This window comes from Neolamprologus brichardi, chromosome 13, assembly GCF_056152115.1.
Source record: "Neolamprologus brichardi isolate AB-2024 chromosome 13, ASM5615211v1, whole genome shotgun sequence".
In the NCBI taxonomy this organism is placed as follows: Eukaryota; Metazoa; Chordata; class Actinopteri; order Cichliformes; family Cichlidae; genus Neolamprologus; species Neolamprologus brichardi.
In genome coordinates this window covers 9,843,565-9,866,124 of record NC_142116.1, presented here as the reverse complement: position 1 = coordinate 9,866,124, position 22,560 = coordinate 9,843,565, and the positions used below count along the sequence as shown (strand labels likewise).

The 22,560-nt window shown below is 39.8% G+C and overlaps 1 protein-coding gene across 2 annotated transcripts in view; it reads left to right on the top strand.

Moving 5' to 3' along the window:
• Nucleotides 1–22,560, top strand: part of akt3a (AKT serine/threonine kinase 3a) — a 55,387-nt gene that overhangs the window by 9,937 nt on the left and 22,890 nt on the right. For both annotated transcript variants that reach the window (XM_006783639.3, XM_006783640.3), the window contains exon 3: nucleotides 19,542–19,667. In XM_006783639.3, coding sequence (XP_006783702.1) covers nucleotides 19,542–19,667 — 126 coding nt within the window. The remainder of the gene's footprint in view (nucleotides 1–19,541; nucleotides 19,668–22,560) is intronic.

Below are 22,560 nucleotides of genomic sequence, written 5' to 3'. Positions count from 1 at the left end.
CTGTCCAGGTCGTGATACAGCAGACACTGCAGTCTTAGTCATTAAACAGCTTTATGCTGAAATAAAATGGCAAGATAGGCCAACACAGAAAGTTAAACTTCCACATACACAAAGCTTTGTGCTAATATGATTGCATTCAGTTGTGCTCTCACTGTCTGGAAGAGCCTGTACTTTCTAACTCGTCTAACGTCTTTTTGTTTTGAACTGAGTCACAGTGACAGTAGACACACAGACTAAAACACTGAACCTCTGGAGTTTTAGAATCTCTCTGTATAAAGGAATGAGGCTCTTAAGTGCCTTTGAAAACCTCTAGTTAAAAAAATTGTAAAAACAGTTTTCCTGTTTTTGTTCTAGTCAGTATGAGAGCAATACCTAAATAACTGCTGGGTTTGTGTATAGTTTCTGCTTAGATGAGTACTGATGTGTTTGTCTTCCTGTTACTAATTCAGTCTTGTTTGTGTATTCCATAATTCAGGTTGTATTTTTGGTAATCTTGTAATTGATCATTTTAGTTTAATTTTATTCTCTCAGTTCAGGTCTACAGCAGCTGTTAAGTATGTGGTTCCAATATGGTGAAATCTTGCTATCAAAAACAACTTGATATTAATTAGTTGGAAAAACTCTGCTTGCGTACAGAATTTTTTTTTTCTTTTAATAATAAGCAGGTTGGTTGAATATTTTGGTTGTTGTTTTATTTGGTCTGATTGCTGATAGCTCAGGCTTGGTTCAGATATAAAAGAGCTTTATAAAGACTGTTTGTACATTTGCTGATGATATAACTGTTCTAAAGTTGTAGATATGTATGTCCATCGGATAAATAAAATGGACAGTTTTGTCTTCTTTTAATTTAACCAGATTAGCTAAAAGATAACAATGATAAGAAATGTCTGATTTATATTTATTGTTTTATGCTACTCTTTCCTCTGCTTATAAATTAGAAATGATTGATTAAGAGAAAGCATTTACCCTTCAAAGTATCAGTGACGGTCATGACTTCTTGCTCATGGACTTCGAAGGGACTATGTGTACCTGTGAGTTTATTTGACAAGTTGGTGTCTGTATACACTTATTTCTGTAGCTTATATCTGTATATGTATGCCCAACTGCACCAACCTGTACTGTAACTATATCGGAGCTTCAGGATGCATCCTTACTTTCCGTATTGCCTTTCTACTTCAAACAATGAGACCAATTTGAAATACAAAGTGTTTCATAAACACTGAGTAAAAGATCCATAAGACATGAAAGAAATGCACAAGAGATCGCATAAAATAAAGCGTAATGAAATGCAAATGTAATAAAAGCATAAAGTTACGCAAAGTTAAGATGAATTATCTTTGTAATCTTGCAACCCAGAGATAAGCATCAAGAGCTTTACCTCTACAAAAACAGAGTGCACCATGTCCTTAGATGACCGAGCCTTTGAATGCTTACTCGCTCACTACCACAATGATGATTTCCTTCCTCCTTTCATTGAATCAGAGTGGGGAGTGCATTTGGCTGCATTATGTCTTTATCAATGGAAGTAAAAAAACAGTGGATAAATCCCGTAAGCTGCCACACAATGCATCATAAAAGGAACAGATGGAGAAGTAAACCAAAATCATTATGGAATTAAAACAACTATAAATTTTAAAAAATATCTAAATAAATTATTAATTTCTGAAAATAGGTGTAAGTGTAACCTTGGAAGGACACTGTATTGTGTTGATTATCTGTGGGTAAAAATCAACATTTAAAGGCCTAACAGAGGTGTTTTAGTTTAGCTTTAATATCTAAATCTTGAAGTATACCCCTGTTCTTTTCTGCCAAAGCTGGGACTTTACTTTCTGACAACCTATATGAGGCCACAGAGGTCACACAGTAGTTGTGGATAATGTTACCTCCATCAGCATCAGCCCACACAGCAGTCAGCACAACAGATGGCTAGGAGGGAGGAGAAACACCGAAGGAGAGAGGACAGGGTGAAAAGCATTGTCTTTTCTTTGACACTTTGTCCCATGTGAAGTGCTCTTCTGTAAAGCTGATAATCTCAAAACGATATCAAAGTAGAGTTAGGCTTCTTGCAGACTTGTTTGATCATTATTTATCTCCCAAGAGATACAGGTTTTTTTCAAACAACTTATTTTTACATGAAACTTAAAGAATATAGACGCATTTAGAAAAAATGTTTAAAGAAAATGCTATGAAAACTAACTGTTGAAGTCAGAAGGGACACACAATATACTGTAAATATATGCTGCAGTTTTTGCTAATAAAACAATATGTTTCCTTCTTTAAATTTCACTCAGCTTCATTTAAAAGTATAAATCTTGTATTTCTGCTAGGATTTAAAAATATAAAAAGGGCATCAGGCTAGTTCAGTTCAAATACCTCTTTGCATATCACTTCTATTCCCATAAGCTGTAAGAAACTAGAAATTATACTACAAATACACATCCATGTATTCTCAAATGCAGTCATCTTAATAATATATGAATCATCACCACAGGAAGGAACACTTCTCTTTGTTCTTCCTCTCTGAGTTCAATAATTTTGTAGTGGAAATTATTGATTTCTTTGACTGCGTAATGGAGGGAAAAATCAAGAGGTCAAACGAGGCTACAGGCTCGGACATATGGTCTCGAATGTGTATTGGTTATGATATTATATTATAAAAGGAATTAAATTACATTGCAGCATCCTACACATTCACAAAAATGTTTGTTCTTCATAACTTCATTTGTATCTTTAGCTCTGCTCATGCTGCTCATGTTGCCTGTATCTTTCCATCGTTTGTTTGGAAATGACATAATACAGGACCCAGGAAGTAGCTGCATTAGATATTCAATGTGTCTCTTTATGAAAATCCATTTATCTGTCCCCAGTGAAGTGGCCTTCCTCAAAGCTACTGATCTCTAAACTATGTCAAAGTGGAGTGTGTCTTGTTACAGACGTGCTACAAAGTGGTCAGGATCAATAATTCTTTGTTGATAGAATCAAGAGGATGTTGTACATACTCGTGCAGTTTCACATTAAGGTTTTTCACGCAACCTGTCTGCATCTCGCCACTCTCTTATGAGACACTGAGCTGCAATAAGGAACAGCACACCTGTCCTTTCTGCACTCTTTCCTCTTGTACAGTCTCTTAAAATTAATCCCTCTGGGAACTGTACGTGCTATACTGTATACATTGGGCCGCTGTGGGGTTCATTGGGTGCAGTGCAGTGAGGCAGCCATCTTGGCTCAGTGAGTTCAGTGAGTTCAGTGATGCTGGAGGGAGGCTGGCTGGATCAGGTGGCAGTGCCAGATCTCTGATATCAATCACCAGCCGCTGCTGCCTCCGCTACTGTCTGCTGTGTCGCCTTTCTCTCTTCTCTTCTCTTCTCTTCTCTTCTCTTCTCTTCTCTTCTCTTCTCTTCTCTTCTCTTCTCTTCTCTTCTCTTCTCTCTCATTTCCATGTACCACTATTCATCCCCTCTTTTTCTCAAACTTATTCTACAGGCCAATAGTAGACACACAGACAGTGAAGGCTTTGTTATGAATGGCATCCTCTTGCACATCCGGAGGAAGTGTACGCTCCAGTGTGGCTTTACAAACTGTCTCCATTGTCCTGAGAATGACTCACTCTACACTGCAGAGAATGGCAGACAGCCAGGCAGTCAGACAGACTGACAGCACAGTGCAGACAGACTAGTCTGCAGAGCCTACAGACGAACAGCAGAGAGACAGTTTGTGACAGGTAGAGCCAATATGGAACAGAGAAAGCCAACTTGGGAACTAAAAAGTCCTGCAGCTAGCACTTGTGGACACAAAATGTAGATGGATAACACACACAGATAACTTTGTGTTTAGCTGGAATATATGTTTTTTGGTTTTTGGATTATGTCTGTGTTAGCGTTACACTGCCTCAGCACAACCATGGATAAATTTTGCGAGTTGTGAGCTCAATGGCTTGAAGCAATATAACTGTCAGCTCAGTAAGATCGGCTGAAGCATCCCTATAAAAGCCATGCACAAGGACACTCCTGGAGTAATGGATGAGTGTGTGAATGAATTAATGTAGAGTTAGGCAGTCTTGGATAAATGAATGAGTGAATCAATGAATGGAGTGCTGATCACTGCAGATGAACAGCTTGGACAGAGGAAGCGAGCGGGGAGTAAAGGAGGAGAGGTTGAATAATGGGATTAGTTTGCAGCTCAGGATCATCAAAATGCTGACCTCAAACATTTGATCACACTGTAAGTGGATGCACATATATTCACACATGTACACTTCACAAGGTTATTGTTAGTTATTATTTATCACTACCCCGAAAATCATTGTCAGAATCCAAATTTTGCTTAATGCACTTTGCTTACATTATCACTCCTTTTACTTGATTAGTAATAAGTGTGATCAGAAGCACCCTCAGCTAAACATATTGTCTGTCATCTGCTGCTAATAATTAAACACATTATGCAGTTTGTTATCAATGTTAGAATTTAATACATATATAAATTAATAATTCATTCATATAAAGGTGCTACTGTGTATATATAAGAATGTGACTCAAGCTTGTTAGACATTTTCATGGTCACGCAACACAAATCCAACAACTAACAGATGTTATATGATGGATATCTTTAACAACATGGTTTATGCCACTTGTACCAGTAAGGCTATTGTTGAATATTGTTGCCAATGCTTGATTCGTTTTTCAAATTTAGCCCAGACAATGTTTTTTTTTTTTTTTAAAGGGAAAAAACCTTTATGAATCCTAGATTTCCTACACGCCTCAGGTTCCTCCACAAGTATTTTCCCTTGTTCCAAAGGGAGCCTGTAGATGTGTCTTTAGTTTAATAAGATCTGTTGACAGCAGCTGCACTGTCCTCACTTGACAAAGCAATTTGAGTTTAAGTGGAAACCAGAATCTATGTTTAAATGTGCTAACACAGATTAGACTAATAGGGTAGTGTGTGGTTTAACATCTTGAGGTTATTGAGAGCTGGTGGGAGCAGGCTTTGGGTTGATTAGAGAAGGCAGGTTACAGTGGGGGTTGGTTTGGCTGATTTGGGCCAACAGATTAGTTCCTAGTCGCTAGCAGCGAATGTAAGTGTTACAGTAGCTGGCAGAAGTATTACCCCAGAGTGAGACTGTTTTGGCTTTTTATGTGCCCTTTTTTTTTTTTTTCTTTTCCAGTTTTGACAAAATTTTAATCCATAGCTTGATATGATATTAAAACTTCTTTCTGGTTTCAAATACTAGAGAAAAATAATAGAGTCTACTGTATTTAATAAAATGCTGTAATGAGACCTTGTACAGCTCCATTTCAAACTAGTTTTTCTCTCCAGTATCGAGTACTACAGATAATCAGATATACTGTCTGTTTGTGCCTTTTTAAATAATAGAACAGCACAGTCTGATCGTATGTCTTAGAACTGCCTTTCACACTGACAACAGGACGACACTAGCCAGGCTGTTGCTTACCACAGCTGACAAAATGATTACTGCTCCAGTAACAGTGTGTGTATTATTTAGTATGTCCATGCTGAAAATTTCCCTAGAAACTGTTTTTGGTGCCCAGTTTTTTCTCTGTGATGATTTTATTCTTGTATGATTTTTTTTTCACATGCTGAAGTTTCAAATAAGATAAGGATGAATTAAGAAATGCTTTATCCCCTGTTTGGGGAAAAAATGGATGTTGCAGTTGATTTGGGTGCAGCAAGAATAAATCAGGTGTATAACACAACAAAGGTGTTTTCAGCAGAACCAAAATGGTCGACAGTGGTGTACATCTGTTTGCTCAAAGCAACTGGACAGCATCCTTGATGCATTTCTCTTCAATTTGTAGCACAGAGCTCTTTGTTGCCTCATTTTTAAGTCCGAGCATGAGCTCCACAGAGCATCGTCTGTTACAGAAGCCAGGAAGGAGGTTTTTGTGGTTATCGGAACCCCTTTTTAAAATTTTTATTTAGCATTTCTGAATCTGACTGTGTGACTGCTATTGGGTTGGTTTAGGAGTAAGTTATGCCTGGATGGAGTGTGCAGGAATCAGCACGTAGGATATGTAGTCGCTTGCTTAAATTCACTCTTCTCACACGGTCTAGGATCACAGTTTGTGCAGTACTAGTGAGCTGGCAGGGCAGAGTTTTTATTGTCCGATCCAACTTTGTGGATTTGGGTTCTCGCATACACCTCTGTGGGGTAAGATCTAAAATCCTCAGAGGGTTGTAGTGCATGTGTGAAGACCTCTGCTTGTATGTGAAGCCAAGACATACCACTACATCTGAGGTTGTCTTTAAGCTCATGTAGAAGAATGATTGATTACTGCACAAAACACTTTTTTTTAAAACTGTCTTTAGTAGGTTTGATTTGAGTTTGCTCCTGTTATGCCTGACTTAATAGTTGAGCTGCATGTTGATGTTACAGTGATCATGGTTAAAGGGTCAGTCAGTCTATTTATAACTTCCCACCTGTAATCTGTCCCTGACGGGATTAACAGAGCCACTAGCTTCAGCCTGCTGTGCCACACAGACACGCTGAAAATGTGACACATGAATAAATACATGCATTAATAAAGGTATAAAGGTGTACAGTGCATGCAGACCAGAGAAAATGCATAAAATGTGACCATGTTTTTTTTTTTACTGCACGTGTACATGTTTGTTTGCATGCATTTTTCTTATTGGTATACACATGTTTCACAGAATCTTGGTTATTTGGCCTGACTAAAAACAGAAGAAGACGACACCAAACAGTGACAACATTTTTTCATCCTCCCTCAGACTCCTCCATCTATGGTTGCCAATCTCCAGTCATTAATTAGCTGTCCATGATAAAATTCCCCATTCCCAATCTGACACTAGTGTAGAGCAGTGGACAGCAGTGGTAATCATGTCAGCAAGGCTTGGCTCAATGTTCTGAGGGGGCTAAATGGCCCCCATATGGTCCACTGGCTGGGACCCGCTCTTCACCATGCTCTCATTAAACTACTGCTTAATATACCAAGGTAAAGAAACACACACACACATACACACAGACTAATGCATACTCTCAGCTGTAAGAAACAAATCAAGGCATTTGACAAGGGATTGGACACAAAGGGACAGGAGGACAAGGAGGTGGTGTTTGTTTCTGTGTTTGTGTGTACATGTGGTGTGTGTGTCTGTGTTTTGAGAGACTGACGCTGTACAATTGTTGACTTGCCATCTGTCATCAAGCAAAGAATTCTGTCTTTGTGTGTGTATGTGTGTGTGTGTGTTTGCATAGACAGGAAAGATGAGACAGAAAGGAAAGAAAGAAACAGTGAGTGAGGTGCAGATGTCTCACAGCATAGCGGCTGGAACATGAGGTTCAACAGCAGACTGCTGTATGAGAGGAGGTGGAGGGGGAGAACTGAGAAGAAAAGATGACGAACATCTGCCATATTCAGATATTGCTCCGTGGTTTGAGTGTTTCCACAAAATATTTTGAGCTGGAATAGGCCTGGGACATTGCCTGCTTATTAAGTAGTTCAGGACTAGACTGGCAAGTTCACAAATATTCTTAAGTATTTAACCAATAATGCGATTTTATCTCCCTTCACCAACTTTTTGTTTCACTGGGCGTATGTCTTTGTTGGTGAAATACTCTGTGGAGAAACAGATGAGCCATTTGACACGGAGAGCAAACAGTTGAACAAGTTGGTGCAACTATAAACCTCAAGAAATATTTTAAAGTCAGATAAATCACACTGCTTGTTAGCTGGTGTTCTTTGTCTGTATATTGGAGTTTTTCTATACTTCAGTCATCTATCATTTCCTCTTTACTGTTAGGGGAGTGACATATATAATGATTTGTTGCCTTCACTTTTTGATTGATCACTTGTTTGGAAGCTTTTTCTTTTGCAATTACAGTCGTTAGCTGTTACTGACTGGGAACTTTTCCCCATTTCCCCATTGTAGTGCATGAATTTTAACATAACTGCGTGTGAAAACTTTGGTTTGATTTTAGTCTGGCATATGTATTTTTTAATCTTGTTTGTAATTTTCAGGAAGTGCAAGTAGCAGATTTAATACTTAATATGAATACTTTGAGTTAAATGAAAATTAAAGGATTAATTTTCATTAGTAATCAGCTAAAACTGATTACAGCATAGATGACACACATATAGCCATCTTTGTTTCTTTTTAACTGTGTTAGAGGCCTAAGTGCCTGATGCTGGCCAGCTGAGGTGGACAAGTTGTCAAAAACAGCCTCTTAGACAGAAAGGCGTTACAAAATGACAAGCACCAGCTCCCAGGGACAGAGAGAAAAGTGTTTGCTGTAGTTAAAGTGATATACTGTCTGCCACCTCAAAGTGTGACAGACAGGCAAGCGGTAACTAATTGCAATCACACTGTGATTTGTTTGTCCAAAGTCTGTAATACTTCCTGAATTTACACTGCCAAATCTTAAATAAACAATCCATCCATCTAGGCATCCATTCATTAATCACCCAGGTTGAGTCATGGGGGCAGCAGTCTAAGGAGAGATGCCCAGACCTCCCGAGGATGGGAATGCAGAGGTGAAGTAATTTCTTCAGCATCCTTGGCCTGCCTAGGGGTCTACATCTGGTTTTAAATGCCCAAACCATGTCCAACCAAAAATAGACACCTAGTTTATGCTTACCATTGTCATGCGCAGAACATAGGGTGAGCCCCTACCAATGGAAGCTCATTCTGGTATCTGAGGTCTTGTGCTTTTGGTCTCTAACAGAATTATAGACAGCTTTACTTTGCTTTCACCCTTACCTGTGAAAGCACAAGTCTCTTGTTGTGGGCACAACTGGGGCGCTACTGTTTCCACAAGACCCTGAAAATATTTTTTAAGGCTTACGCTCAAGTCTTTTATTGAACTGAGTTGTGGTGTCTTTATGAGACATCGGGAAGTTTTAGTTGCAGGTGAACCAAAACAAATATGATTTTCATTCAGACGACGAGGAGTGAGTAATTGTGAGGGAATTGAATAAGTGTTACATTTTAAAAGCTTTATGAACTGCAGTCTGTCACATCCCTCTATATCCATTATCCTTGAATTCAGATAAAAACAACTATATTACTTATGTACTTCATCACATAAAAAATTAAATAAAGTCTCTTTTCTCTGGTTATTTATTGGCATCACAATTTCTGAGTTGCAAGAACAAAGTTTAGTGAGAAAATAATAAAAAGTGTGTGAATGAGCTGCTCTAAATATGCCCACAGTGAATTCACCGTAATAGACAGATGGGCACACACTGAGGCAGGTGGAGAGACAGACAGGTAAACAGGCAGGACGGAGAGGAGAGCAGAGAGCAGCAGTTAGTGAGGTGGAGAGCACTTACTGTCGGCCCTTCAGTGCAGCACATGAATGGACCCTTTGAATGAGGCGCGGCTGGGCTGGTGTGTGTTGGGGGGAGTACGGGTGCAGGGGAGGCGGTGCTCTTGACAATACTTGGGGTATAGTACTTGATTGTTTACTCTTGCCTGTGGGGCTGAGCTATTGTGCTCTAGTGTGTATGCGTGCATGAGTGTGTATTTGTGGTTGCAGAGTAGAGTGTGTATGTGTGGTGGTGTGTATAAAGTTTACAGGCATTCAAGGAGACAAATGGCACAGTGCTTCTCTGTTGATCTAGAAGAGCATAGGGGCTTCACAAATGATCAGGGAGGGGGTCTTATGTTGGCCACACAAACACTCACATGCACACATAATGCCAGCTGCCGCCCTTAGCCCCAGCCCAGTATTTCTGAATTAATAATACAGGGCCAGCCACTCTGGAATAATGGTGATTTACACACACACATCCATGCACAAAGCTTTGCACCTGTTCACCACTGCTTAACTGGACAGGGTTGGGCTTCACCACCACACGCACACACACACACACGCACATCCACACCCCCCTTGAGTCTGTTGTGGGCAATAGTTAGACAGCTGTGTCTATCTCCTGACCCTCCCCTTCTATTTCTGATGGCAAGCTATTCTCACTGAATGATTGGTCCAGTTGTGTTACTCTGTTCCCCTGATTGGATAGTTTTATATCCAATGAGGCAAAGAAACAGGATAATAATTTGAATATGAATGTCAGATTTAAATGGGAACCCTCAAAGCTATGCACTTCTAAGTGTTAATGCACAGTATGAATATAGCAAATACTGAATGGGGGGAATGCAACCCGTTGTAAAATTGTGAGCCCATACTGGTATTGTTTTTTGTTTACTATTATCGTATTTTATGTTCAGCACTTTGGTCAGTGCTAGCTGTTTTTAAAATGCTCTGTAAGTAAAGTTGACTTGGCTTGTTTTTGTTCCTCCTTTTGCTCCAGACTAACAAGTAAAATCTTTCTAACTTAGCTTTTTAAAACCTTAAACCGCATTTGAACATTTAACCCAGATAAACAGAGAAATGTCAAGAAGGGACATTAGTGTATTGCAGCAGAACCAGACTAGTCATCAGGAAACAACTGATAACTTTGGTGTTGTTATGATGATTTTCATTTGTAAACAGTGCCTCTCAGGCATGAACTAACTGAAAGTAATAGTTGAGGGAAGTAAATTGCCTTTTTTGAAACAATTTAAAAATATATTTAGACCTGCTAAAGATTTAAATGATATTTCTATTAAAAGCAAATGAGAAATATCTATACAGCATTTAATTACTGCATTAAATGTAATTGCCAGTCATACAAAAATAAAGAAATCCAGGGTGCTAACACACAATGCCTCAAGGAGAGAAAAAGAGGAGCAATATACCAGCAATCAGTACAATATGATTAGCCTGCTTATTGGCTGTGTGTGTGCCTTTCCTAATCTCATTGGATCCACCTCTTTCTGAACACAGGCAGCATGTCATTCCTAATGTTATCGGGTGTTTGAATGCAAAGGATTTTTTTCTGGTTAGCTCAGATTGTATTTTTACCTTCTTGATGTGCGAGAAGACATACAAACACATCAGCCTTTGTCTTTTCAGTGACATGCTGCCTGGGTAGTTGTGCGTGTGGGGGTGGATGGTTATATATAAAAATGTATTGGGGGGGGGGGGGGGGGGGGGACACCATCTGACTGAGCTGTTTTGAATATTGTTGACAGAATTTACAGATTTAAACCTGGATTGTCTGGTTAATGATTCTATCAGCATCAATATTTGCATATCTTACATATCTAAATCTTACTTATGCATTGACAAACAAACTATGAATTTTAAAAAATGTAACAATTTTAGGGAAAGTCTGCAAAAAATAGTATAATATTTTTCTGATAAATAAAAAATTGTCATCTTATGTATTGATTTCCTGCTTTTGGCTGATGTTGGCCTATTGCAGATATATTAGTATTAACTTGTTTGTTTTTGTTTTGTACCTTCAAACTATGACACTTTTCTGACTTACAGGCCCTCAAAGTAAATTGGTGTATTTGGATAGAAATTTCAAACTTAACTTACCTTTGAGTCACGTAAAGTTTTAAGGACGGAAAAATGCATTTAAATTACTTTAAAAAAAATTTAGCATGAGTTTTTTCTGTTATCAACTTTAAATATCATTATCACGTGTTGCAGTAATTGGCATACATCAATTTAATGCCTCGAGAATATCTCAAGAGCAGGGGTTAAAGTGGGCTTGGACTGCCTGGATCAGTATTTTGGCACCTTCAGTTAATAAGCAATTCAATCTGATGGGTAGGTTAATGTAAATTGCTGTCAAATGAGTTAATTTTTTTATGTACTCCAGTCCCTAAAGGTGAGCACCAGTCAGGTTCAAGTAGAGATGTGTTTTATTTGTAGCTGAAACTGTAAAAAGAAGCCTCTGTAATGTGTAAGGAGAAGAATTTGTACTGAACCAGGCTTCATTTACTGGACAGGAGGTCATTCTGGGCCCAGGTGTGTCTCATGCCCCTAATAATACTTCTTCACAGGACTGATTTCTGAAAACAGAAGCTGGGCAGATGGGGAATCGCAAAACACTTTGAATGACACCATTAAGTCAGAAAACTCTTCACACTTTCTAAAGTTCATTAGCTTCTGTGGGCATTTTTGTGTGTGTTACATATCTGTTCTCTGTCTTTTACAAAGAAAAGATTTGCTGTAGGAGTGGGTGACAGACCCTACACAATGCAGTCACATAATAAAACTGAAATTCAAAAATATTTTATGCTTGGGATGCTTTAACCTGGGTGCTGCTTAAAGCACTCCTTTTTTATCATATGAGTTGGCACCATATACTTGGCCGCACAATATTTAACCACATCAGTAATTTCCATCCACTGTTTGCTGTTCCCGTTTTCCTGTTATATGGAGTCTAACTAGCATGTGCTCTAGCCATTGAATATTTGTTTACTTTTGGGCCATACATCACCTTCTGCTTATCTCCTTGCGTGCCTTCCTAGCCTGGTTGAATTGTATGATGTGTGCATTTTGTTTTGGTTTTGTGCTAAAACAAGTTTGTTGTTTCCACCTTTACCACTATTGTTGGAGGGCGACATGCGGCTCTGGCTGTCGGACATGTCTGGACTGGTCTCATTGTTTCGTGCATTAGGGAATGTAAATATTGTTGCTATAGCAATGATATCATGATATGACACTTTTTTTCTTATGACGTTAAAATGTATATCATATTGAAGTTGACTGAACTGGAGAAATGGTCAAACTGACATCAATTGACATACAAACACGGAACTGCCATCTTATATATATATACTGTTCAAACACACACACTAGCACACACACACTAACAACTGCGCTCTTAGGGGGATTAGAATGAGCAGCATCTTGGCTGAACCATGTTTGTCAGTCACTTTCCAGCACAGCAGCAGTGGCCACCATGCTTCAGGGAGCCAACACCATCTACTGGACTGTAGTGGTACTGCAGGAGATTATATCATAAAAAGAGAAGAATTTTCTTTTTTTAAGCAGAAGAAATAAGTTGAGGAAAAAAAAAAAAAAGTTCAATTCTGTAGTAATGTTTACCCAAAAGAGATGTTGTATTCCTTGTATTGCAATTGAATGTGTATGCTGCCAGTGTGTATGTGTGTGTGCATGAGTCCATGAGTGTACCTCCTTCTGTACCAGCTGGGGGAGCAGAGGGGCACCAGGGCATGCCGCATGCATGTGTGAGTGTGTGTCTAAGTGCACCCAGCACAGCTTACCAGGAGGCTCTGGCTGTGTGCAGCTGGCTGGGTAAAATCTCCTTGGCCCCCAAGGGATGGACATACTCCCATGGGTTTACACTCAATCTGGTCACCCTGTGGCTGCCCTGCCCTGTCCCAGCTTTCTGTCACTGTCATAGCTTCAACCACACACACACTGAGCCTTGTCTCACTCTCACTCAGTATCTTGCTCAGTGTTTTCCCCTCACTCTTCACCATGACATCCTCTTCATCATTACACTGTTGTGGCTCCGTGTAGCAACGCCCCACGGACAGCGCTATAAGCTTCTACAATTACTCTAGCACTAAATGTTTAAACACAGCACAAGCAGGAAAAATGCCATCTCAGTTTTACAGGGAGCACGTAGCATAAGTTTTATGCTCTCACTGTATTTAAAGCAGTCATGCACACGCTGGTAACGTGGTAATGAGACTAATGCACACTAAGTAGATTGGCTTTGAAGAGTCTGGACTCGCCTTAAGAAGTCTGAGCAGACTGGAGTTAGAATTGCTGGGGTTGAGGTCACGCATAGAGATATTTCCTAATAAATGCTCACATGGCTGATGGAGTAGACTCTCCAGATAATGCAAAAAGTTTGCGCTCTTTTGAACCAGTGAGAATGACAGTAAATGTCCTCTGCAGCTGCATATACTGGACAAACTCTCAGAAAGATATAGTCATATCGAAGCATCTTTCAGCACAGTTCTCCCAGTTCCCCGTATTCTCCGTGCTCTCTGTGCAGTCACTACACTGTTACCTTCCCTAAACATCAGAAACCAGTTAGGTGTCCCTCTTCGTCCTCCACACGATCTGTTAATGCCTTTTGTACCTGCTTTAGATTTGCACATTAAAACTCCTTCACACAGTGTCTTGTGATGTATGTTGACTTTTGTCAATAAAGAGGTCAGCTAAAAGCCCACCTACCAGTTTGACTGTGTTCTGCTTTTGTTTCACAATGGTTCGTTAAACCCCTAAAAAACAGTAATTCGTGCCCATCTACTGTAGCTCAACTGCATAATATTTTGATTTTTCAATGCTTTTTAAACATGAGATAATTTTTTGCTTTAATGCACGTCCTTTCACATCCAAACAAAAATAGCCAAGACAGTTGGAAAGCAGTTACCATATTTTGTTTTTTTTTTTTTGTTTTTTTTTTGTTACAACCAATGTTATTAAACACTAAATCAAATTCTAAAAACAAATTTGTGGGGAAAAAAAAGATTTACTAAAAGAAATAATAGATAAAACTAAACTAAAATAAAAATGCAGAGATTTAAATTTTTAGCCTTTGCTGTTATGGTCACATTTTGTCAGCAGATTGTCCTGGTGCAGATGTTGAGTAACTGGAATGTCACAATAATAAATAAAAAGACTAATAAAAGCTCAACTAAATCTGCTCTGGAAACTAACAGAAACTAACTAGGATTGAAAGCAAACATTCAAGGCATAAAATACATGAAAAAACGAATTTAAAGAAATACAAAACAGCAGTAAATCTGATTGCAAGCAAACCCTGTTATATGGAAGTGAGTGTGTGTGGTGTTATGTGGCCAGACGTTTTTCTTTCTGCTGGTGAGCTGCTGTGTATGTGCTGGAACGTGGCAGAAATTTCCCTCCACCCTCATCCCCGCCTTTCCCTACCTCTATATACCACCACCCACCACCTCTCCAGCTCCCAGAGTGCCAGTCACACAGCCCCGTCTCTGCACCATCTGCATATCAGCTCTAGCCTCGGCCAAAGCATTAAATTAAATCCCTGTTTGGGTTGATTAACAAATGGCTGGTGAGCTCACATAGTTATGGACTTATTTATTTAATTGTCATCAAAGCTTTTCCTGATTTTCGTCTGTCGTGTTCTCAGCTAAAATGTGGTTAAATCAGGAGAGCAGAGGTATACCGATGTCCTTAAGGAGTCAGTGCGAAACAAAGAGATGGGGAGAGACTAAAGAAGTTTGTGCAAGTTTGTGTGTCTCATTCCTGTTTTGCTGGCTGAATTTCAGCCTCGTCATTTGTACCTGTCTCCCCATTTATTCTCTCTGCATTTCCCTCACTGATTCTCTCCTCTTTTTTCCTCCGCCCCGAAATGAATAGTTAATCAGTCCGCTAATTGAGTGACAGTTAGCGAGCGCATTGTTGTAATTGTCCAATCAGAAAGCTTGGAACGGACACAGTCACAGCTGATTCATCTCTACTTCTTTCTGCTAAATCCACAAGCTGCAACTGGAGGAGGTGCCAATGAGATTTATTTCTCCTATAAATTGGAAAAATTACTTTTAAAAAGTCTAGCTTGATTTTTATGTCATGTTGACCTTTGTGAGTCAGTGTTACACTTTTATTTAATATTTTCCTAATAGTTATAGAAAACGGAACAGAGAGGAATGTATGAATATGCAACCGCTCATTTCTAATTATGTGGAAAAGAGCACTTTACATCTCCTGCTGAAGTCTATATTTTGTCGTCTTTTTGAAGCAATTTGAATACACTTCAGAATGGTGTATCCTATTCTCCTAAACATCTTCTGTTCCTTCGATCCTTCAGATCTCCCACGTTCTCCTGTTTTACTGATACCCTGTCGTTCTAACAAGAAACAAGAGACTCCTGTTGTTTTAAGCACTGTGTACTGTAGTATTTACTAATTGGCCTTAAGGGAAAAGTAAAGTTGTGCAGAAAACTAAATGAAACTGAAGTGAGGAGTCCGAGAGAGATGGTGTGGGAAGGAGACCGGCTGTTCTGTTTTCTCCAGCAGTCCAAGCTAGAGACATGTGGCTCCCCAGACAAGCTGTCCAGAGTGGGAGAGCTCGCTGGACTCATTACAGGCAGGGCCAAGACGGGATAGCTTGACAGAACAGCATTGGATCATACAGAGAATTGGATCGGTCAGAGCAGAATTGTTTTAGTCTGTGTGTGCGTGTATGTGCATGCGCGTGTGCTTGTGTTTGTTTGGAACGGCGCGTGCGGACAACTGTCCATCTCCTCTCTCTCCGTCTGTGCCACCCCTGGCTGCCCCCTCCCCCGCCCCCCAGTGGACATGTACACACAGAAAAACACACTCACAGACTCACACACTCACACACTCACGTACACGCTGTCTAGGCCTGGCCAGAAGGATCGCTTAAATGTTTTCAGTTGTACTGGACAGCTGAGGGATGAAGTGGCCAACCACAGGCTTCCATTGGTTGGACACCTCATCTAGAAACTGACTCATAGAAATGACTGGACTTGGACCGGCAGGCCAGCCGTCGCTGCCAGTTTATAATAGTTTTATCAGTTTAACTTTCTCTTTATCTTCATCCATTTTGACAGTCAATCCATCTCTTTTTCAATCCAGTTTGAAGTTAAGCAGAGTTTCTTTTTTCCAGATGATCAGTTTCCATTTTCATTCCTCTCTGAGCTCACAGCTGGAACAGATAAACCTCCAAAACTGCTCATTTCTATCAACTTTCCACCATGGATCTTATATTCATTCATTTTTAATGTCTGATGCATATCTATAAGAGCTGAACACAGTTGCACAATAATAATTTACATGTGCACTGCCAAACTCAGTTTGCGTGATGTGTAGGAATGTCATTTTGATTCTTGATACCCATATGAAGATGTCATGGTAAAACCAAAAATGATTACCCTGTTTACTTAATTGTAAACCTCTCCAATAAAATGTATTTTTAGATCACTGACACAATGGTTTATCTAAAATATGAGCATTATATTTTATTGATACAGAAATCTTGGGAGGCTTGCTGAGTAGTTTAGTAACATTACTACAAGGTTGCATTAGGTTAGCTTCAGCAATAAAACAACATTACATACTAAATGTGCACAGAGCGATTAAATATTTTCAGTAGTACTGTAGAGTTTAGTTTAGTGCAAACATTTTATGCTGTGGACCACAGTTGATTTTACACTGCCTGCAGTACTATCAGGATGGCCGGGCCAATAGGACACCTGCATAATATTGTACATACATTATATGAAAAACACAATTTTCCTGATATTTTCACTTCTGTATAGTAATTCTGGCATTGGTGCTCCTGTGCATTTCATTGAAAAAATAGATATCCTAAACCCTCCTTCAGTTTTTACACTGTGCAAAGCCATCCAATTGGATTGGACCTTTGGGTGGGCTCGTTCTGGCTTCCATAAAGTTGGATCATGACATGTTCAATCTCTAAAAACACTGAACATCTGTATTTAGTTTCATTTTTACTTCATCTTCATCTTTTCAAAGTCCATCCATCTCTTTCTTAATCCACTTTTAAGTTACTTAGTTTCACTTTAAGTTTCTTTCAATCATTAATCATTAACTTCTATCTACTGATTAATATCTAATAATTAAATCATAATCTAACCTTGGAATTAAACTTTCAATAAATAGAGCATTAATACACTTTCTCTGATGCAAATCTAAAGGAGCTTAACTCAGCTACAGAAGAGAATATCTCATCATGATGTTTTCCAGACACGGTGTTCACAAGCACTGAACATTATAACCTTCAGTATTTATCACAGGGCTTTTATTGCCTTAGATAATTTTTTCTGGACTTTATAAAGCACACGTTGTTTAAAAAGTCTAGTGATTTTCCACTTACATTTATTCACAAAGTAGCAATGAAAGAAACATTCATTCCTGCTTCAGGGAACCAAAACCCACAAAGTATAACAAAATGCTGAATTGATTAACTGTGAACCTCATTAAATATTTATTATCTTTTTTTATGCCCGATTATCTGTTTGTTTGGTCAGAATAATGAGAGATTCTGTATTTTTTTTTTTTTGCTTGTTTATAATCTACCCCCCTCTCCCCCCATATTTTTTGGAATGCTTTCTTTAATATTTTTTCTTTCATCTTCCTTATGCCTCTCTCCACCCCTCCCATTCAGCCCCTCTTGCAGCACTCTGTTTATCAGTAGCAAGTGATCCAAAGAATATGCTTTGTTTCTGAAAGAACAGGAGAAGGAAATAGGAAAGGAGGAGAGAGTGGGTGGATTTGTGAAAAAGAGAAGAATAGAGACTAGGAGAGGAGAGGAGAGGAGAGGTGTGATTTGGTAGCCCTGATGACGCACTGGCACCCACAAACATTTTATGTGTCTGTCTGTCTGTGTGTGGTGGTTCAGATCAGTTGCAATCACTCCATTCTGCGCCACACACACAAATACACACATGCACCTCTACCACCATCAGCGCCCAGAGGTACCGGCAGGGCCCGCAGTCGCATGGTTCCTTCGGTGGAGCAGGTGTTTTTCTGCGATGTGTTAACGAGCACGGCCTGCTGTCATTTCCGCTTTAAATGGATGTCGCAAATAGAACACACACACATATATAAGCTCTCCGTGTTCTCGTCTCCCAGCGAATTAGCTGAAACAAGGTGATCAAAACTGTTACTGAGCTTTGTATGTCAGCTGTGAGCATTTCTGCACATATTATGTGGAAAAGGTGTGTTAAAAGTGTGCGAAGTATGCACGTGTCAAACATTGGCTAGTTTATTTAAAGGGGCTGAGGTTTCAGCTGCTTAAAATGACAAACTGAGACGTTTACACAGCTTCCATCTCACCCTGTATGTGCACTCATTCTACTCGTCCAACTTTGTGTGAATCTGCACACGTGTGCACTTTAATCCATGTGTGTATCCATGCTGTTTTCCAGTAAGTGTTATCCGCCTCTGTGGTGTGGAAGTGCTTGACACTCATGTAATCCTGCAGCGGGTCATCTGATAAAGCTGTGGTGCCACCTTTGCGTCAGTCTGTGCCAGCCAGTTGGGTAAAACTCTGCCACCAGCTGCTCAGCAGATGTTTATATTTGTCTCTGCAGTCTAGGAAGGGTTATTCTCGATAAGCAATCTTATCTCATGTAATCTTGTTTCATCTGATCCGTCTCTTCTTCCTTGGCTTCTAGTGACCAGTGGTTTTTGTAGATTTGTGTGCGTTGTGTGTCCGCGTGTGAGTATTTGGTAGAGGGGTCGTCACCTCAACACCTGCCCATGTATCAGCCCGATGATGTTTCTGGCATGGATAGTTTGAGTTCTGCGCTGGTAAACATGTTTTTGTCATTTTTTACATGATAATCCGATCTGAATCTGGCAAGCGCTGTGGGAGCCATAGAGATGCTGTGTGTAAGTGCGTGTTTGTGTAACACTGCAGAGTGTATATGTGTGTGTGTGTGACATCTTTTGGACAGATGAGAGTTGAGCAGACAGGCTCCTAACTGTCCAGGGAATAAAATCTGTATTTAAAATCCTTAGCATTATTATTGTTGCACTTAATGCGACTGTCCATATATCATGATGATTATAGTAATCATCACAACCCCTGAATGAACTATTCCATCAGCATCACTCTTTCCTCTGAATCTGATCTGAATTTACCTGTGTGTGCACCAAATATTTATTGAAGATATTTAACTCCTACATTTTCTTTCTTTTTGTGTTCATCTTTCTTTCAGGTGAATACATAAAGAACTGGCGACCGCGCTACTTCCTGCTGAAGACAGACGGCTCTTTCATCGGCTACAAAGAGAAACCTCAGGATGCCGACCTGCCCTACCCCTTAAATAACTTCTCAGTAGCAAGTATGTTACCTACAACATATGCCATTATAGACTCTTGACACTGTGCTCTAAAATTTTGTGTACATGAATTTTTACATTGTATACAGACAGGAACATTAAAGGCAAGTGAGAAAATGATGATCCACAGATTTCTGTCAGAGGGATGCAGCATGTAGATTACATCTTTATGTTTGACTCTCAACATTCAGTTGACAAATCATGTCAGCACCTTAAAGATGTTAAACTGTAAGCAGGGTATATGGGAAGACTAGTAGCCAGGAACCTGCATCTTTCCTCTACGTACATTACCAAAGTACCCTGCATACTTCTCTGGAGGCTCATAATTAAGTAATGATATGGTAACACCTCCTGTAATTGATCTGTGAAGGGAACATTTCAGTTCAATGAAGAATCTCTGCAGGTGGTACTGAGTCACGGTCTTGCTTTAGGACAACTCAGCACTTGATGAACTTTTAATAACCATCAGTATTGCCTCCAACTGCTTATAAGACAGAACTGAGTTTCTATTAACTAACGAGGCACCTTTCTGTTTTTAAAAATATCGAATTTTCTCAAGTTAAGGTTACTTTATACTACACATAGATTAAAGACGTTAAGTCTGGGAAATGAGAATAAAAGTGGACTTAGCTGGGCTTAGTGGAAATGCAGTAAAATACTTTTTCATGTAACGTTGATTAAAGATATCAGTCAGATCATAGTAAAGATAATGTTTGAAAGTGCCTTATAGCGGATAAAATGAAAGACTGAAACGGAAGAAAACAAAATCATTACCATCTGTCCAAGTGAACATCAGCCTACAAGTGAGGGAGGCGGGTTGAGAAGACAGTTATATCTCTGTCAGTATTAAAGAATGTGTGTAATAAAAGTCCTCGAGAAGTAAGTTGTGCAACTAGGCAGGGATCTTGAACTGCCTGAGGGCACATGTGGAGGCAGTAAACCTGATTTTTTTGGGGGAGTACCACTAGGACTACCATTCAAGCTGAAATGAGATAAAGGAGCAGATAACCTTGTTTAATTTTGGAAAATGAACCAGATAATTTTGTTGTTTTATAAAAAATACAGTGTAACACACAGCAGCTGTCTGTTAATGAATAAATGAGTATGTATTATCTAGTTGTTTACTCTAGTTCATGTTTATACATAATCTGATTGTTACTATGAGGGTGTTTGCCCTCTTGGCACAAGGCCTGATGCAGATGCCACCAAAATTATTAGCATCTATTTCCAATTAACACTGTATTGCTGCACAATATCTCAGATTTCAAAATAACATAGATGAGGCGAATATGTTTATTCTTTTAAATCAAATGGCACCTGCAGGGTATGTGAAATATCTGCAGAGAAGCAGAGAATATGTGTGAGACGAGAGCCAAAACAGAAAATATGATGTATGATAGAATACAAGCTGATACCTCAGAGAAAATGATAAAAAATGGTACATCGAACAATGGAGGTGGAGAAAGAAAGATAGGAGTCCGGAAGGGAGGACAAGTACAGGGAATGAGCGATGGTAGCTGATCAGAGGTGGCAGAGGAGAGAGGAGGAAGAGGGAAGGGCAGAGATGGAAGGATGATTAGGGTGGAGGAAGAGAAGGACGGAGGGACCGGGAGAGAGGAGGATCATCAGCACCGAACAGACAGGGAGGAGGAGACGAAGACAGGACTGGAGAATGAGGAAAAAGGGGAGAGAAAAGAGTTTGTGAGGAGGACAAGCCAGGCCATACATCCGGCCCTGGCTGCTTGGCACAGCACTGGCATTGCCACATCTGTTGCCCAAAGCTGGGAGGCCAGGTGGTGTGTGTGTGTGTATGTGAGTGTGTGCGTGTATGTGTTTGTTTGTTTTTGCGTGGTTGTGCGTGTGTGTTTGCGTGCGTGAACAACAGAAGTGGTCAGATGGAACAGAGATGGTACAGGCCTGTTCCCTGCAGAGGGACTCATACATACATGCCTGTCCTGCGCGCACACACACACTAAAACTGCTACACAGTTTTCACAATTGCCTGCTGTGGCAAACAACCCAATTTCATTCAAACTTTACTTTTACGTGTGTATGTGTGTGTTTGTGGGTGTGAGTGTTTTTTGGCATCAACCATAGCATAACATTGTTTTCAGGCAACACTGCAGGCTGTATTCATAAGTCAGGTTGTAGCTTCTTTGTGTGTGTAGTTTTGTGTGTGTTTACATCGAAGCACTGTGGTCTTGTCATTAACCTTCCTGTCTATATTTAGGCAGAGCCATGACATGCTGTGCTGTGCCACAGTTAAACAGATAGCATTATAAGGAGGGGAAGGGAGAGATGAGCGAGGGAGAGAAGGTGAGCGGAGAATGACAGGAGACAAGAGGACAGAGGGGAGGAGAAAACAGGAGAGAGAGAAAGCGAGAGAGAGATGGAGGATCACATATGTAGAGCAAGTGGGGGAGACGAGAGGACAAAAGGTGACTCATTAGGCTCTTTTACATCAGTTCTCGTCTCCAAAAACCAGAGAGACTGCAAAAGGGCAATGAAGATGCATTCTTTCACACAGCAAACTCACAGCCCCATCTGGCTATGTGTGTGTACGTTTCTGCTTTTGTGTACTGTAGTATGCTTTTGCGCAGTAATGGACTGCTGTATTGCCTATTTTCATAGAAATGCGTCTGTTCTGATAGTCACCAGATGCGTATGTGACGTACGTACATAATATCCCTTGGCACAGTCATTGGTTGCTGAAGTTGCCGTTTTTTTAAATCAACAAATTAAAATACAAAGTGCATGTTTTCTTAATGATAATGTTAAGGGTGATTTGTTACATGTTGTTTGTTTTTCTAGCTAAATGAATTCTAGTGTCACTGTGGCAAGGACTAGGCCTTTTTAACAGCAGAGGGCTTTAAGGGAAAAACACAGATGTTGCTAA